The 18533-nt window shown below is 46.2% G+C and overlaps 1 protein-coding gene across 6 annotated transcripts in view; it reads left to right on the top strand.

Moving 5' to 3' along the window:
- Epb41l4a (erythrocyte membrane protein band 4.1 like 4A) overlaps positions 1–18533 on the top strand; it is a 210830-nt gene that overhangs the window by 178225 nt on the left and 14072 nt on the right. For 5 of the 6 annotated variants that reach the window (XM_006254584.5, XM_006254583.5, XM_063277377.1 and 2 more), the window contains 5 exons: positions 1167–1250; positions 1748–1861; positions 4405–4452; positions 5297–5374; positions 18412–18531. In XM_006254584.5, coding sequence (XP_006254646.1) covers positions 1167–1250; positions 1748–1861; positions 4405–4452; positions 5297–5374; positions 18412–18531 — 444 coding nt within the window. The remainder of the gene's footprint in view (positions 1–1166; positions 1251–1747; positions 1862–4404; positions 4453–5296; positions 5375–18411; positions 18532–18533) is intronic. The other variant, XM_063277376.1, reaches the window with a different exon arrangement.

Genomic DNA, 18533 nt, shown 5'->3' with positions numbered 1-18533 from the left:
AGCTGATGTTCTGGGAGCCTCTGCGGCCTCTCTGACTGAACTCATAGGAAGGGAAGCAGATGGTAGAAATGAAGGAACCCAGATAGAGATAATCACACAGCATGTACCGAGGACTGGGATGGTGGGTAGCTGTGCAGTCTCTGAAATGAAGCGAAACTGCCCAGTGGAACTAAAATGTAACGCTGCATGCGAAGATGGTCCAAGCAGAGGAAAAACTCCTGAAGGTACAACATGAAGGGGTTTAAACAGGAACTGCTTGCATGCAGCAGGCCAATGACAAGGCTACCTCCTCAGTGACAGGCTCCCCTTCATCCCATGGCTTTAGTTCTGCTATCAAATTCATTGTAACGAACAACTTAATTATTAAATAAAAAGTATTTTTATTATGAAAAAAACTTGGGTTGGGGATTTAGCTCAGTGGTAGAGTGCTTGCCTAGCAAGCACAAGGCCCTGGGTTCGGTCCTCAGCTCCAGGGGGAAAAAAAAAACTTGTAGGAAGGTATCCCACGCCAGACATTGAGATTTTTATCTAGTAACTTATGGCTTCTGGAGAAAGTACTGTCATTTATACAGAATACTCCATTTAAACTCCTTTAAAATGTGCATATATATACATGTATATATGTGTAACTACACACATATATAACACAACATCCTATACATTTAGATACAGCATATAATATACAAGTACTCCATATATAGACCATCCTGGTCCTAACCTTAGAGATCCATTTGCCTCTCTGTGCCTTCCAAGTACTTGGGTTAAATGCCTTTGCCACATACCCTGACTTAAGTTATGCTTTTAAATTAATGTACCAAGTAGTGGTTTTGTGTAAGACCTTTCCACAGATCTTTCTTTTTGACTCAACAAAATGAACTCCCCTCCCCCATCTCCTCCTTACTACAGTGGAGTCTTTAGAGAGTTTCTTAATAATTGGTCAGCTTGGCTTTTCTTCCCATAAAACTAGAGTCAGGGAGGAGACACTAAAGTGCTTACAGGAGAGACACATTTATTAATCTGTCATTTTGGGTTCTTTTCGGAAGGAGTCACAGCTATAAACACGGAAGTCTGTGTACATATACGCCAATGCGGTTTTGTCTTCTGAGTAAATCTGTGAATTAACGTAACTTTTTGGTCAACTTATTTTCTATTCTTTATTATTGAAGTTTTAAGAAAGCAAAGAATGAAAACAGTCCTGACCCCCAAAGAAGCAAATCTCATGCACCATGGGAAGAAAACGGACCCCAGAGGTGAGGAGGCTCTGCCTTTGGACAGAAATCAGCAGAGGGATGTGTCATAGCTTGGTCAGTCAGGAAATGGACTGCTCTGTGACTGAAATGCTGAAGTGCGAGTCAGTAGCCTGTTTCCTACTGTGAAGCCTTTTAGAGCAACAGAAAGGAAGCCAGTGTGCATCACCTACAAGGCCATTGTAATCATTTAGAGCAGTGGTTTTCAACCTGTGGGTTGTGACTCCTTTGGGGATCACATATCAGATGTCCCGCACCTTCAGATATTTACATTATAGTTCGTGACAGTAGCAAAATTAGTGTTATGAAGTAGCAATGGAACGCTCTTATGGCAGGGGGTGGGGGTCACCACATCAGGAACGGTTGCAGCATTAGGAAGGCTGAGAACCACCGCTCTACAGTAAGGTTATAGCTGAATTGAGTTCCGAATGACATTAATGGTAACACCCCACACTTGTGAAAACTTCCAACCTGGTACATGAACTTCTCTCTCACTCCAGTGGACTCTACAACTCCCCCAGTGACCGCACTAAGTCACCAAAGTTTCCCTGTACCCGGCAGCGCAACCTCTCCTGTGGCAGCGACAATGACTCCTCGCAGCCAATGAGGCGAAGGTGGGCCCAACACAGTTCTGATTGCGGTGTGACTGGAAGCTTGTTCTTTTTTTCCAAATAACGCGTTAGGGAGCCTAAAGTGCTTCTCTGAAACAGTTTTAGAGAATACTTTTATAAAATACTTATGGTCACTTGCTTTCTGTATTTAAAATGGCTAACTTAAGAACTACAGATACGATGCTAACTGTATGATGTGCATTGCAAAGCAGCCACAGTAAGTGTTAAATGGTACCACTGTGGAAAGTGGAACCACACTTAAAGCCCATGCGTTCTGTTGTCTATCATGATGCTGCTGTGTGATCTGTGAGCCTCTTTCAAAGCACACACGGTGAACCTGCTGCCTTCTACAGCGAAGGTCGGGATGCACGCGTGGTTCTGCTCCTGTGCATGCTTAACCACCACCAAATTAGTATAAGGTGGGGATCGTGTATCTGTGTGTCTTACGCAGCTTAAGCGTGTTAGAGGCAGCGGGAGGACAAAGGGACAGGTGGTGGTGGCAGGGCCCTGACCTCTCCTCTGAGAGTGTGTGGGAGGATGATGTGCGCGTGGGAAGGAGATGGGGCCGAGGCTTTAGATGTCTCTGGGGAAGTTTGGCTTTGAAAGAGAGGAGAGACAGGTGGAAGAAGAGAAGTCGCATAGAGTCAAAGTTTACACTGAGGGCTGCTGTGATGGCTCAACTGGTAAAGGTACGTGCTGCCAAGTCTGAAGATCCGAGTTCAATCCTGGGACCCAGATAGTGGAAGGGGAGAACCAACTCCTTCAAGCTGTCCTCTGACCTCTCACGCACAAGCACTAATAAACAAACACGCAATGATAAGAGAAGGTTTATGTTGATTACATCAAAAGCTAAAAAAAGGGGGGGAGTGGGGTTTGACCTGGAAGTTGAATCTGTGTGAGAGGTAAGTGGTAGTTAAGGAAGATGGTTGTGAAGACAGTGGCTTGGGACTCATATAGCACAAGGGGTGGGGTGGGGTGGGGTGGGGTTGGGTTGGGGAGCTAGCCTTTGTTGTCAGCACAGTTCCGTAAGTAGCAGGGACATATTGGTAAGTTTTTGTTTCAGGTAGAGGGAAGATGGAAGAATCTTATCTGATGCTGCCTTTGCCTTTGGGAGGAGAAAGCAGAGAGACGCTAAGGCAGAGGCACCTTAGCCAAAGGAAGATGTTGACAGCATGCTTCAGGAGCAGTACTTAGGTCAGAAAAGGGTCAGTCTGTCGAATGACTGAAGCATCATCAGGAAAACAGTTTGTCAGTGTAAGGAACATTCGCTTGCTCAGTTCCTTCTGCCGCTGGTGCCCAGCTAGCGGCTGACCCAGAAAACCTGGATAAAAGGCAGAGCCGGGGAAGGTCTGAGCACTGTCACGTGGGTCACTGAATGGACACCCAAGCTGAGGGGATGCCATAGGCAGAGGTCATGGGGTCAGATGCGCAGGGTGAGGACAGGAGAGTAAGCAGGGATGGTGACAGTTTGCAGTCATGCACGTCTCCTCTATGCCCTGTGCCTTAAAGAGTCATTTCTCTTGTTTTTAAATTGTGTGTGTGTGTGTGTGTGTGTGTGTGTGTGTGTGTGTGTGTGTGTGCAGGGGCCTGCAGTACTCACTCCCGGGAGCTGGGGTTACAGGTCACTGGGAGTTACCTGACAACTGAACTCGGGTCCTCTTCAGGAACAGTGCCTGCTCTCAGCTGCTGCACCATCTCTCTAGCCCCATTCTCTTCCACCTCATAACTGTTTATGGAGGTCCTGTTAGCACTGAGGCACTTTGGGCTAGAGGGATGGCTCAGGGGTTCGGAACTCTGGTTGTTCTTGTGGGAGCCAGCTTTGATTCCTAATTCCCAAATAGAAGCTCACGGTCGTCTGTAACTCCAGTTCCAGCGGATTCTTCTGCCCTTGGAGGGCACCAGGCACATGCATGGTATGTAGGCATACATGCAGACAAAACACCCATGCATATATAATAAAGCCACTAAAAGGAGAAACGGGTCCCAAAGCTCTTCCAGGGGAAAGACAGGATTCCGATTCATGTAATGAGTGTTACATGGTCTGGTTCCAGTACCTGTGTGTTTTTAACAAGATGTCCTATTAGAAGTGCTCAGAGGTAAACAGGAAGTAGGGGGTGATGAGATAATAAAGGTCAAAGCTTTGGAGGTGGTTAGAGATAATAAAGGTCAAAGCTTAATGAAGGTGTAGGGTAGTGAGTTGTGGGTGAGGCTATTATAAGAGATAAGGAATTCCAGGCCAGGGCGTTGGGAAGTACATCCAAGTGAGAGCTGGAACCACTAAAAGTTGGCTTAGAGGGTTACAGACCCAGAAGCCACAGGGTAACCCTGTTGTTGGACGAGTGTAGCTTATTCAACATGGCTGTTACGCATAGGTTACAGCCTCACTGTAGATGACAGGATGCTTGGAGCCAGCGGTGGTGTGTGGACATAACTGTGACAAGTGAACCAGTCCAGAAGGCGTCTGAATTCACGGATGTGAGGCTCTGTGTGCTTTCTTAGCTGTCGATCGAGCTGCCTTCTGTAACGTCTTCTTTTGTCTTCCTCAGGAAGGCTCACCACAGTGGGGAAGACTCGGATCTAAAGCAACGGAGGAGGTAAGGAAGCAAAGGGAGGAACCAGAGGGGAGAAAGGATGAGGGTGTTCGCGGGGATTTCTCCCTCTGCGTGTCTCGCAAGTCTTTGGGTTCTAGCGCCAGTGGCAGCCGGGTCTCAGTCTTTCCCTCTGTTCCGTCCCTTGCTACTTCCCCTTATTTCCTGTTCCTTTTGTGCCTCTGAGGAGCTGTCTCAAGCTGTGCCCTGCCCCATTCTAAACCACTCCACCACGTGGCTTAAAGTGACAACAAACATTGTGTGTGTCCAAGTGGATCTCGAAGGCAGAGGTCAGATGGTTGCCGCCGCCGGGTTGTCCAAAGGGCCTGCCTCTCTCGTGTATGTCGGCAGGGTGTTTGGAGGCACAGGCTTCTTTAGAGGGTGGTAGAAGGAAGCAGAACGCAAATTGCCTTCTGGGCTAGTTTTGGAACCCGCAGGCTATCTCCCTCACCTCTTTCTGTTGGTAAAAACTGTCACATGATCAGTACAAATTCAGAGTAGTGGTAATAAGTCTGCCTGCCCCTGTGAGGGGCTGGAGAAGGCGAGGAATCCCTGATTTACCCTCCATGTTTGTTTTAGCTTTGCCAAGCTGGTTTTGTTTGGCATAATGAATCTTCTGAGTCCTTTCTGGGAATCCCTCTCATGTCCAATTTCCTCTTCGTCCTGTCCCGCTCTTTCTCCGAGTTGCAGCCGTAGCTCAGATGTTTGACCGAATCCAGAAACACTTCACTTAAGATGCGTCTTTGAGTTTGCATACATGACTTTTCTACCACATTACTTGTAGAGTTCCTGATGAACCTGCCTATAGTCTGTCATAAATGTTTTTGTTTCTTTTTTGCTTTGTCTTCAGGTCACGCTCACGCTGTAACACGAGCAGTGGTAGTGAGTCAGAAAATTCTAACAGAGAACACCGGAAGAAGAGAAACAGGTAACAGCCAAACGCTGTAGTTCCTGGACCCATGCTATGGGGCTGGCGCTGGCCTTAGGAGCGGATGTGCTCTGCAGGCCTGAACCTGCCTTCTTCGTTGCTGGCCCTGAAGCCACTGTTTTACGTCACTGATCTAAGTAATCCCTAGAGTCAGATCATTAAACAGTTTGATAGAGGAAGTACCTTCTTGTCTTTTTCTTTTCAAGATAATTCTATATTTAGGTCATAATATGTGTTGGATTTATGTAAGATGGGAGGAGTTTGTCATTTGTGTGGTGATTCCTCTTTGAAGTAACTCTGGATGTGATATCTCTTATCTCCTCTCATCCCAAGTTGACACTTAACATCTTAGAGAGTCTATTAATCTTAGCTCCTCCGGGTCTACAGCATTTCCAGTCACATGAGGTACACCAGACCAGTGTATTTAGTTGGACGTTGAAGGACTGGATCTTTTTAGAGCGTGTTCCTAAGATCAGTTGGTAACAGCATTAGTGTTGGCCAGTGTGTTAAACATGTCTCCCTAGTAATGTCCAAACCGATTACTTATGAACAACAGGTATTCGTGAGCTATGGAAACACCACCAGGGCAGGCGTCAGAGGGATTTGATTGTCAGTTTTACCAGTCAAACCTAGTGGTCCTTAACTGGGAACGCTCTGCCCTTTCGGAGGACATTTGGCTGTGTTTGGAGACATTTATTTTTGTTACATTGGGATAGGAGAGATTATTACTGACCAGAGTTGATGCTAAGTGTTCTCCAATGTGGAAGGCAGACACCATAGCAAAGGTGCATCTGGTCCTAAAACATCAGTGATGCTGAGAGGGAGGGAGGGAGGGAGGGAGGGAGGGAGGGAGGGAGGGAGGGAGGGAGGGAGGGAGGGAGGGCGACTCAGGCCTGCTTGTTCTTTTCTAAGTCATCTTCTTCTCTTTTCTGAGATGAAGCGGTTGGACTGGTCTCTAAGGTCATTCTTTAGTGCTTGGGAGCTTTGTGCCAAGCACAGAGGGAATGGTCTACACTGAGTGCAAAACCTGTGTAATAATGACCCAGACAGCACCTCGAGAAGCCTCTTGCTTAGGGAAGCTTCCTGCCTCCCGCTCTCTTAGAGGCTGGAATTACACGGGATAGCCGCAAGATCTCCATGTGTTCTGACACTCCTCAAAGAAACAATTTCAGTTTGTGTATCTGTGAAAATCCAATTATTAGAGGCAACTCTCCCTTAGGGGCCTTCTTCCTGCTGTAAAAGCAAGCAGTTTCGTACAAAACAAAACAAATTGCTCGCTTTTTCTGCTTAACAACTTGTGCTCATTTCATCACGCCAGAGTCTGTTTGTTTTATTTCGTGCCTTCCAAACTGTGCTCCTCAATGGCCCGCTCTCAATGGCCAGAAGAAGATAACCTGCTTAAAAACAGTGTCTTTGGGAGCGGAATGAGCTAAGGGCAACATTTGCTATTAAAAATGAAACGGAATTGGAAGGTTGTACCCGATCCTTAAATTGTTCGATTGCTGGTCTAGCTGTGCTGGCTTATGTCCCTGCTAACTGCCTCTTTCCTGGAGAGTTTTACCTCTGTCTCCCACAGACTTTTTTTTTTTAAATCATATTTCTTGGTGTTAGAATGGCATTGCTCCTTAATGGCAGTGTTGCCTTGGGATCACGCACATTCCTGTGTCCCCAGGAGATGAGGCGTAGCGGACAGCAGGCAGAGGAAGAAGCGCGTTTAGCTCTGACCACTGTCCAGGCAGGTTCCGCCTCAGCAGTCAGGTGTGCACAGAAGGAGGGCTCCGTGTCAGGTTGCCACTTTTGGGTGTTCACTTGCCTAACTCCAGCCCCTCCCTCGAGGAGATGCCTCCTTTTGTATCAGACCTGAACATTGACCCTTCAGCTCTGCTCCTGTTAGGATGGCTTCTGTGTACAGCAAAGGACTGTTTCTTGACTTTGTGTGAATTCGGGAGACCCAGTGAGATACTGAAGCTTCAGCCTCCCGCGCTTCCCTCTCCTTGGCTACCAACGTTTGCCACAGCTGCACCAGTGGGTCTGTCTTTCCCGGCAAGTTAGTATTGTTGCACATGAGGCCTATAACTGAATACCTCAGTAGCTTCCCACACTGCGAGGGTTAGCCAGCAGGGAGGAAGCGTCCAGGCCAGTTGCAGCTTGACTGTTTTCTATGTCCCACAACTACGGTGATTGGCATCTTCAGCGACAGGGTCTCACTATCCAGTTCTAATCGACAGCTAATGGCGACTTAAAGGTATGGGCTTTTTGGGAGGTGGGAGGTGTCACGGTTCTCCCTGACTAGCAGCTTGTAGGGAGATAGGCCCACTTCTGGCCCTGGAATTAATAACCTGTGGCTTCTGAGAGCAGCTTTATCCCCACCCCTCAAGGTTCTCCATTCAGTTCATTTTCTCACTGTTTTGAGTGGTTTATAAGATGTCAGGTTTCTCTGTGGATTTCCCACAGGTTACTAACTTGGATTGCACTCCTCCCATCCCCCTAAGTGTTTTCTCATCTTCCAGGCAAGCACCTGCTCCCTGAAACACGCCACTTCCATTCTCGCTGTGGGAAATCGTAGCCCCGGCGAGTGGAAAACTACTGTGCAGCTTTCTGAGGGTCCCGTGGATCTTCAGACAGAGTCATCTTACTTCTGGAGGTTGTGTGTGGTCTAAGAATGTTGGATACGTCCCCACCCCTTCTTCCTGGGTTTTACAAATATTTATTTATACATAAAGGGAGCTCCTTCTTGGTATTTTTAAGTCAGAGTCTTGTGAAGCTCCATTGGCCGCTAACTTGCTGCGTCACGCAGGATGACCTTCAACCTCTGTTCTTCAATCTCCACCTCTGGGGGCTGTTAGAGGTCTGCACCACTGTTGTGCTGTTTTTATGTGCTTCTGGGGATCAAGCCCACAGCTTCATGCATCCTGGGCAAGCACTCTACCAACCGGGCTACATCTACAAGCTAGGAAATCTCTACTAGGCCTGAGGCCACTCTGGAAATTTTTGTTGTTGCTCCTTTTTCTCCCTCCCTCCCTCCCTCTCTCCCTCCCTCCCTCCCTTCCTTGTTTCCTTTCTTTCCTTTTTTAAAAATAAACCCGACTTATCGGTGCTTACTTCTACTCTATTGATTTCATGGGTAAGATTTGAACACCCCCATTGTGTGTGAGGAGATATGCTGTTTACAAATAGAGTTCATCTGGAAGAGGCTTTTAGCACCACCTAAAGAGTCAAAGTCTGGAGCTGGAGATATGGTTCAGTGGTTAGGAACACTGATTGCTTGCTCTTCCAGAGGTCCCGAGTTCAGTTCCCAGCATCCGCATCGAGGCTCACAACCCTCTATAAAGGGATTCGATGCCCTCTTCTGCCATATAGGTGTTCACGCAGCAGAGCGCTCATATATATATATATATATATATATATATATATATATATAAATATAAATAAATAAATCAGTCAAATCGAACCTGGGCATGGTGGCACATGCTTTTAATCCCAGTGCTCAGGAGGCTGTCAGGGAGATCTCTGTGAGTTTCAAGCCAGCCTGGTCTGCAGAGTGGGTTCCAGGACAGCCAGGGCTACATGGAGAAACCGTGTGTCGACAAACAGCCAAAATCCAACAGTGGAATAACTGACAAAAGAGTTGTTTTCTCATAGAATAAGCGTGTGCCCCTTGGGGTTCAGAACTGCCGAGGATGCAGGGGGTTCTTACAGATGTGTTTCTGAGAGTGTCCTTCCACGGCAGAAGGCCCTGCTCTCCTTCATGAGGGCATCGTTTATGTGTCTTCAGCCCTTTCTACTTCTGTTATTCATGTCATGACTCCAGTGAATATCCTACTCTCTGGGAGGCTGACAGCTGGGGGTGGGGGGCGGGGATTTCACACCATTTCTACAGTCAGCTAGAAGTTGCTCACAGAAGTTGTCATTAGTCTGTTTTGAAGCAGGGTCTTGGTGAGTGAGTCTGGGTGTCCTGGCACTCATTCTGTAGACCAGACTGGTTTCGAACTCACAGAGATCTGCCTGCCTCTGCCCTCTGGGATTAAAGACGTGCACCATCACAAAAGTTGCTTGCTCAAGGTCTCAGTCATCAGGACCCTTCCCCTTATGTCTGGTTATGTCCTCTCCTCTTCATTTCTTCTTGTTTCACTCTGTATTTTATCATTTTCTCCTTTGTCTTCTTGAAGCTTCTGTCCCATGCATCTTCCTTCTGATGTCCCTGAATTATTTCTTTGCTCAGGAGGCCCTGGTTTTGTGCCAGGACAATCCAGGATTGGGGTCAGCATCTCGGCTCTGCTGTGGTGATATTTGGACATCACTTCACCAGCTCAGTTCTGAGCACTGTAGGTCTTTAACATGGGGCAGGGGATAGAATGCCTGATGGGCTTTGTTGAACATAGGATCAAATGAAATCTTTGAGGTGAGAGTGCTTTGGGGTGCAGAGTCCTAGTCCAGTCCCAGTCTGGGGTCCCTGCATCTCCAGGTCCTTTCTCCTCTCCCCCTTCTTACCTCTCTCCTCTCCTCTCCTCTCCTCTCCTCTTCTCTCCCCGATTCCCTCTCCTCTCCCCCTCCTCTTCCCTCTCTTCTCTCCTCTCTTCTTCCCCCTCTCTTCTCCCTCTCTCCCCTTCTCCTCTCCCTCCCCTCTCCTCTCCCTCCCCTCTCCTCTCCCTCCCCTCTCCCCTCCCCTCCACTCTCCCTTTTTCTCTCCCTCTTCTCCCTCTCCCCTCTCCTTTCCCCTTCCCTCTCCTCTCCCCTCCCCTTTCCTTTCCTCTCCACCTCCTCTCCTCTCTGCCTCCTCTCCTTTCTTCCTCCCCTCCTCCCCCCACTCCACTCCCCTCCTCTCCCCCTTCTCTCCTCTCCCTCTTCCCTCCCCTCCCCCCTTTCATTTCCTCCAATCTTCCATTCTCCCACCTGTCCTAACTTACACATTTAGTTACGTCTCACCAGTTGTCGTCCTTCCGTATGGTGTTAGAGACAGCGCATCATTGTGTAAGGCAGGATTCCCCTGCTGCGTGGTCTTGAGGACATTGTGTCAGGAACAGACTAACATGTTTGTGCCTTTCCTCCATGAGAGAATTTATTAAGTAATAAACAGGCTATGCGGGTTGGCAGTGGTTTGCCAAGTCATACTGATTTCCTCAGTGGCCTGTTGAGACACACGGGTTCTTCCACTCCAGTCTTTATTTCTAATATTAGCTCCCAGGTCACGCATTACACATAACAATAAGAACATCAATTCCTGTCTACCTACCCGTGTATGTGTGTGCGCTGCAGAATGGCTAGAGAAGGCTGACAGAGATGCAAAATAAAGTGGTTTTTGCTTTTTTTCTTTCCTATCAGCTTCTGCTTCTCTGGCCTCCTTGAAAAGTCTTGAACTCTGTCGCAGCCTTTTAACCCTTTGTAGACATTTCTAGAACCATTTCTAGATTCTATCCCATAACCTGATGTCTGCAGTAAGTTCTTGGGCCTGGTTTTCCGGATATGGATTGTGTCCCGTCTACCTGCATACGTTCTCAGGGGGTCACGTTTTCTGTTTAAGTCTTAATATGTGCTCTGTGTGTGAGGTTAAGCATCCCTAAGGTGCAGACTCATCCCGATTCTGCATTTATGCCCATGGTGGAGTCAAAAGTGTCTGGTTAAGTCTTTCAGGTAAAGACGCAGCCCCCAAACACCCTGTGCTACACAGTGTGGAGCAACTTAGGGCAGGGAACAATTTGATCCCAACATTCAGCTTCCTAAGTGCTGGGGTTAGAGATCAGCACCACTCCACGGGTTGTACAGCAGACATTCTCTCCGCATCTTCACCCATGGCTTGTTTCTAAGGGGGCTTATAGCTTGTGTGTACTTCGGGTACTGTGTTTCGGTGATAAGATATCAGGTATCCCAGCCTGGCCTCACACTTGACTGTAGCCAAGGTGACCTTGAATTGATTGATTTGCACCTACACACACACACACACACACACACACACACACACTCAGAGAGGGAGAGAAAGAGACAGAGAGACAGAGAGAGAGAGAGAGAGAGACTCACATTCTGAGATTATAGGTGTGCACTGCCGCTCCTGGTTAGGAAGTACAAGAGCCTCGCGTGCGCTAAGCTAGCACTGGGTCAGCTGAGCTCACCACAGCCTGCTCAAGCTTCAGTTAGAGCTTTCTTTGCTGTTCCGTCACTGAGAGACAACTGATCTGGTTACATTTGCCACGCGTCGAGCCTTCAGAATGCTGGCACTGTGCAGCTAATGATCCCTGTGCACAATTGGTTGTATTTTTTTTTTTTTAATTGGTTGGCAAGAGTTTTGAGCTTTGTCCCCGAGATCTGAAGGGTCAGTCAACAGCTGAGAAGAGGAAGGAGATTGTTGAGACTCTCAGAGGAGCAAGAGAGGATGATGGGGTGAATATGAGCCAAAGACATCACATGCACATGTAAAACGACACAATGACACTCACCATTTCGTATAATTAGTACACGCGAATAAAAACCTTAAAACGTAAAAAACAAAGAGATCAGCCAGTCTGCCACTATAGTCTTGAACACATAGGACTGCACCCTGAACTTGTCCTAGACACATGCTGAAGGGAGACCCAGGAAGTGGACTGACTGGAATAAAGGTTTTCATCCACCAGCTCTCCCTGTAAATGCCCTGAGCTTGATAAAAATATTCTTCACAATCAAGGAAGAAATCTGCAGAATATCCTGCTCCTGGTGTGGGCATCACGGGGGGGATGTGTGGCTTACCCTCTTGTTTCTTAGCTTTGATGTGCTGCTAGGTTTTTAGAGTTTCAGAGTGGGAGATTTGGAGAGGTGAGGGACGCAGGCGAATAGTTCAGTGGTTTTTACCAGAGGATTAGAGTGTGAAGAAGGAGAGAAGCTGGGCCCAACTGGGCTACAGCACGATGGCAGCAGGAGACTCTCCCTATACTTATCCCGGGAGGTCTGCACAACAATAGTTAAATGTGAGAAGCATTGTGTGCTCTTGTGAGAAGTAGGGAGCCTGCTCCGTACCTGTGGCCTGGTCACTTTACCATTTGTATCTTTGATTCTCAAGCTCAGATGGAAAGAGTACCTGTCCTTTCTTCCCTGAAGGAGGCTTGTGAAGATTCAGGAGACAATGCTGTGTTCTGCATAGGCAGGTGGTGCTAATCTGATGGGAACGTTCAGCTGCCTTATGTTCTCAAGACCATGGGGAAAACAGAGTGGAACTGGTTCCCTTCAACAAAACTGAAGTCGGTGTCTGAAACATGATCCATTTTGGTGCGGGTGCTTTGGAATTTGTTCCTGCTTTTTACTGTTGATAAGTTTCTTGTCTATTAGCATCTGAAGAATAGCTTAAGATGGTGTTAATATGTCCCTTAAGGGCTTTTATATTATTTCCTAATGTGGGTGACTTGATTTAAAGACAAGATACAAACTGTGGTTATGAAGGGGGACAGTAGTTTGTAGACGGCTGATGAAGACAGACTGCGGTCACCACGCTGCAGATGCAAGGGTGTCTGATTTCTGTTTTACTAGGACATAGCAAGACGTAGACCTGTGGTGTGGGTGCTGCAGGGCTTCAGAGTGTAATGCGAGTTGACAGAGAGTCTGTGGCAATAGCAAAGCTTCCACATGAGAGACAACCCACAGATCTCTGAAATAGGGCAAAACAGATTTTAAAATCATGAAGACAGGAGAGTTTCAAGGCGAAACTGCGTCAGAGGTCACCCATTGTAGTAGCAGGGGCATAGGGAGCATGTAGAAGCTGGTAAAACAACTTCAGGAGCAAATCAGAGGAATTTACTGATGGCAAGGGGAGGTTGGAAAAGCAAATGCAGTTTTCGTTTTCGGGCCTTAAGAGAATACATCAAACAGATGCCTGCAACCAATAAATTTCCCTAGGGAAGAAAAGCTACCCGCAAAAATAAGAAAAGAAGATTGCTTTATATCAGGTAAGGCAAAAATGAGTGGAGCTGATCCAAACACAGTTCCCAATCTGTGGGGACCCGGTGATTTAATTTTAGCAGTGGAGTGGGCACACAAGACAATTGTCTAGGATGTTACGTGGCCGTCAAAGAGGGGGTTTGGAGATAAAACACAATAGAGAAACATTGGGCCTTAAAGCTAGAAACCATCTTTGCAATAATTCTTCACATGAGGAAGCTGAAACCTGACCACGAGAGATTAGCGGGTTTGCTCGAAGTCTCTGGGTCAGATAACAGCTAAGCTGGGAATAGACAGAACGCAAGAGCGGGCCTTACGCATTTGCTCCAAAAGATTTCAGGTTCAGCATTCAGCGTGGCTTTCGTCGCTGTGCGTTAGAGGTGAATTAAGAGCCAGTACAAAGGAAGGTCTCGTGAAGAACAAAACCGATAAAAGAAGAGGACTGAGCGGGCCCCGGGGTACTTGTGTAAGAATTCATTTGATAATAGGACGATTTGTGCAGAACTCTAATTGAGAGGAAGAGAGAGAATAGGAATGGCTGTTATCTCCACTTCGTTATCAAGTGGGGATGCGGCATTTCATCTTCACAGCCTTAGCAAACTTAATTAAGTGTCAAGTAGAGTGCAAATCTAAATTGCACGGGCAACTGAGGAAAGGTAGACTGTGGGGGCCTGGTGAGAAGTGCAGAAGGTATACCAGAAGTCCCTGCCCCTGAAACACCTTTGAAATGGTTCTATTTGAAAACATTCTCTCTCTCTCCCCATCTCTTCCCGCCCCTCTCCCACCTCTCCTAGACTCCCTCTCTGCCATACATTAATTTAAAAGTCAAAGCCTTGTTAGGATCTGTTTCCTACACTGTCTGTGGACTCTGCTTTCTGGTGGGGAAATAGACAAAGTGGGTTGAATGTAAATTTAAGGAGGGATGGAGAGATTCCGGCAGGGAATGCCTTGAGTTTTGAGGTTGATCATTTGCATTCAAAGCATTTGTAAGCAACTAGATCTGCAGTGTAAATGATAACGGGTCTCCCTCCCCACTGACAATCTCCTGCCTGTGATGTTTTTAAAGGTTGTATGCCAGTTCAGGGCTTTTAATATTTCTATTCTTTCATGATGTAAATCCTTATATCAAAATAACATGTAGCTGGAAGTTAGCAAAAACCACTTGGATATTCCACATCTTTTAATGAACCAGACTTAAGAATCATGCCCAGAGGTGGTGCATGCCTGTACTCTCAGTATCCGGGAGATCAAGGCATGAGGAACAGTAGTTCAGGCTACGTAATAAACCCTGTCTCAAGAAAAGAAAAAAAATTATTGTAGGAGATGTGTTTCTCACACAAAGATTTCCTTTAATCACCAATGATGAGAGGGGGAGGGGGAAGGGGGGGGGGAGAGAGAGAGAGAGAGAGAGAGAGAGAGAGAGAGAAGAGAAGAGACTATCACTAACCCCTGCCTTTAAGGACTGAGTGCTAAAATATTCTTGCTTCTACGTGCAAGGATTTCTTTTTGTTCCCAGGTTGCACCTGTGTCTTCTGGAACAGTTCAGTAATGGAAGAAATGACACTGTCGCTGCTGTAATGAGGCTTCATTAACCAGAGGCCTTTTGTAAGCATGTAATTTCAGACCTCATTACAGACTGGACCTGGGTGTCCACACTAGCGTCGCCCAGGAACACTGCTTCTCTTGCAACTCTACAACGAGCCTTGCATTTTTAATGCGTCTGTTAAAATATTTACGAAAGACCATTACCTGTAGAGGGCATCTGTCTTCAGAGCACATGGGTCATGAGGGGGTTAGGAAGTAGGAGCGCCTCACTGGCCGTACTTGAGACTCTCAAGTATGATCTAAAAGTATGTGGTATATCGGAATTTCACTTTGATGTGGTCCTTCTCACTGGCAAGGCAAAGGAACACACACGTGTGCACCCAGGAATTTATTCTTAGTGTATCGGTGGCTGGCCTACAGTCCCCCATATGGACCAGGCTGGCCTCCAATTCACAGAAACCCTCCACCTGCCTTTGCCTTCTGAGTTCTGGGATTAAAGGTGTGCGTTGCTATGTCCGGCCAGTTTTTTATCATCTGAGTGTGATGGCTAACCTTCTGGATTTTACAGTCGATGAGGATGTACACACAGTGCTTGTCTTCCTTCTAAATGTATTTACAAGAAAGTATGTGCTAGACTAAGCCTGTCGCAGTCTTGCTAGAACTAAACTTGAGATGATGAAAGATCCTGATTTCCTGGATGAACATGTCGTAGTGAAATTTAAGGCTGCCCATGAACTGTATGGTGAATCTATGCAGAATTTCATGTCTAATTCTAAACCCAGAAATCAAGTGTGAGCTCCTATGGGAAGGGACGTCTGCTATTGGCCTGATCCTTCCCCCTTGATGGCATCCAATGAGCCCTGACCCCACTCCTGGTAGTGTATCAAGTCTCCTAGCAAGTCTGATGGCTTTCTGTCCTGTTTGATGTGTGAGGCTAATAGGGAAGTGCTGCAGTGAAAACCTGTGACATAGATGTGTGCCCACACTTGTGTTAGTGAGCATATGTTCTTGTATGACATGTTCCCATACATATGTAAGTAAACATATGTTCTTGCATGATGATGTCAAATGGAAGGGCTGCTTCCAAAGGATGTTAATGGCCTCAGATTACATACTTTCTCATATTCCTAATGTTAGTGTCCATATCTGATTTTTGGTTCTAATTTGCTCTGCAATGAGAAGATGGAGCAGTATTCTTTGTGGTTCCCTGGGATTTCCTTCCCTTATAACAAGTAGGTCCACTCTTTCCCACCCCAAATGTCTGCTCAGCAGTTCTGGGACATAGCTCATGGGGAATAAACAAATAATGGTGGAATACTTAATCAAAAGGGGCCTAAAACAGTACCACAAAAGTCAGCAAAATGACAGCAGCTGATACATGTCTTTCAATAATAACTTTATATTATATTCTTAATTCCCCAATAAAGAGACACAGACTAGTAATTAGGATTAGAAAATAGCAGGGCTGGAGAGATGGCTCAGAGGTTAAGGGCACTGTCTGTTCTTCCAGAGGTCCTGAGTTCAATTCCCAGCAACCACATGGTGGTTCACAACCATCTGTAATGAGATCTGATGTCCTCTTCTGGCCAACAGGCGTACATGCAGGCAGAACATTGTAGAAAGAAAGAAAGAAAGAAAAAGAAAGAAAGAAAGAAAGAAAGAAAGAAAGAAAGAAAGAAAGAAAGAAAGGAAGGAAGGAAGGAGGGAAGGAAGGAAGGAAGGATCCATCTTTTTGTAACTCAAGAAAAATACTTCATTTTTGATGATAAATTCGTTAGGGTACAAGGGTGGGAAAAGATACTCCAAGCAAATGGAACTAAGAAGCAAGCAGTGTAGCTATCCTAATATCTGACAAGATAGGCTTCATAACTAATCAAAGAAATAAGGAAGGCCACTTCATGTTCATCAGAGGAACAATCCATCAAGAGGATCCTATGACTTTTACATACACGCCCCAAACATGAGCAAACCCAACGACGTTGTAAAGCTAGATCTTCAGCCACGGATTTAGCACAAGAGAAGTTTGTAGGTGACATTGAAACCACCAATATACAGGTCACCTGGACAGAAATTAAATAAGGAAAACTGAAGTTAAGTGACATCATAATTCGAATCTAATCTAATCTAAGATCTACAGAACATTCCTCCCAACACTAAAGAATACACGATCTTCTCAGCGCTCACAGGTCTTTCTCCAAAACCAACCATGTCCAAGGGGACAAAGCAAGTCTTAATGAACACAGGAAGAGTAAAGGGACATCCTGCATTCTCTCTGGCCAGTGTGGAATAAGACTGGGTGTCACCCCCAGGAGAAAGCGCAAAGCACACACATGCCTGGGGGCCATAGAACACAGCGCTAAAGGATAACAGAGGCGCGGGAGAAATCAAGACAGAAGCTCAAAAGTCTTAGACTTGAATGACAACCCAGCACGCCACAATCTGTGGGACGACACGAGGCAGCCTTGCGAGGACATGAACAAAACCGGAGAGAGAGCAAACTCATAACTTAATGAAATAAAATTTCATTATGTCAACATTTCATGGTGTCTGTTCACAGCAGTAAAACCCTAACAGTTCAAATAACATTTGAAAGCTAATGATGTTAGGGTTTTACTGCTGTGAACAGACACCATGACCACGGCAACTCTTATAAATGACAACATTTCATTGACTTTGGCTTACAGGTTCAGAGGTTCAGTCCAGTATCATCAGGGTAGGGACATGGCAGCATCCAGGCAGGCATGGTGCAGGAGGAGCTGAGAGTTCCACATCTCCATCTGAAGGCTGCTAGTGGAAGACAGAGTCTAGGCAGCTAGGGTGAGGGTCTTAAACCCATACCCACAGAGACACACCCACTCCAACAGGGCCACACCTTCTAATAGTGCCATTCCTTGGGCTGAGCATATATAAACCATCACAGAAGGTTTGGACAAACAGTAAGAGACAACACCCAAAACTACTAAACAGGAAGAGATAATCAAAGTCATATCTAGAATTAATGAAAGGAATAATGAAAGTGATAGACAATAGAATCAGGGAAACGAAGAGTCGGTTTTACAGAAATATTAACCAAGTTACCAAGTCCTTAGCCAACTTAACCAAAAGACAGAGAAAAAAGGATTCAGACGAATCAAATTAGAGATGAGAAGAGACAGTGCACCAGACTGAGGACATACAGAAACTAAGTATCTACGTTACAGTGAGTTACTTTACATATTACATATTTAGTATGGACATTCTATGTTTATGTGTATATATTTACAGGTACACCTACTTACAGATTTATTAATCCAGTTTTTATTCTCAAATCAAAAGTGATATCATCAAATCACTGTTAAATATCTGGAAAGTGAGGTTGAGGTGATTGGGAGGTTAGGACTGAAGATTTTGGTTTACTCTGCTTCCCTTTCCATTCCCGCGTGGATCTGATTTCTTCGTTGTCTCTAAGACAGGCTCTCGGTGTTGTCAGGGTGGCTCAGAGTCCTGACTTTCCTACCTGAGCCTGCCGAGTGCCGTTCTGGGTGAGCTCGCCATGCCCGCCTCATGCCCACCTCAGAGGTTAACTTCAGATGCCTGGTTTGTCTTTCCAGAATACGACAGGAGAATGACATGGTTGATTCAGCGCCTCAGTGGGAAGCCGTGTTAAGGAGACAGAAGGAGAAAAACCAAGTGGATCCTAACAACCGGAGATCCAGGCACAGATCTCGCTCGT

The sequence above is a fragment of the Rattus norvegicus genome, chromosome 18 (genome assembly GCF_036323735.1).
Source record: "Rattus norvegicus strain BN/NHsdMcwi chromosome 18, GRCr8, whole genome shotgun sequence".
NCBI classification, from domain to species: Eukaryota; Metazoa; Chordata; class Mammalia; order Rodentia; family Muridae; genus Rattus; species Rattus norvegicus.
The sequence above is the reverse complement of the archived record's forward strand: the minus strand, read 5'-3'. Positions and strand labels throughout refer to the sequence as shown.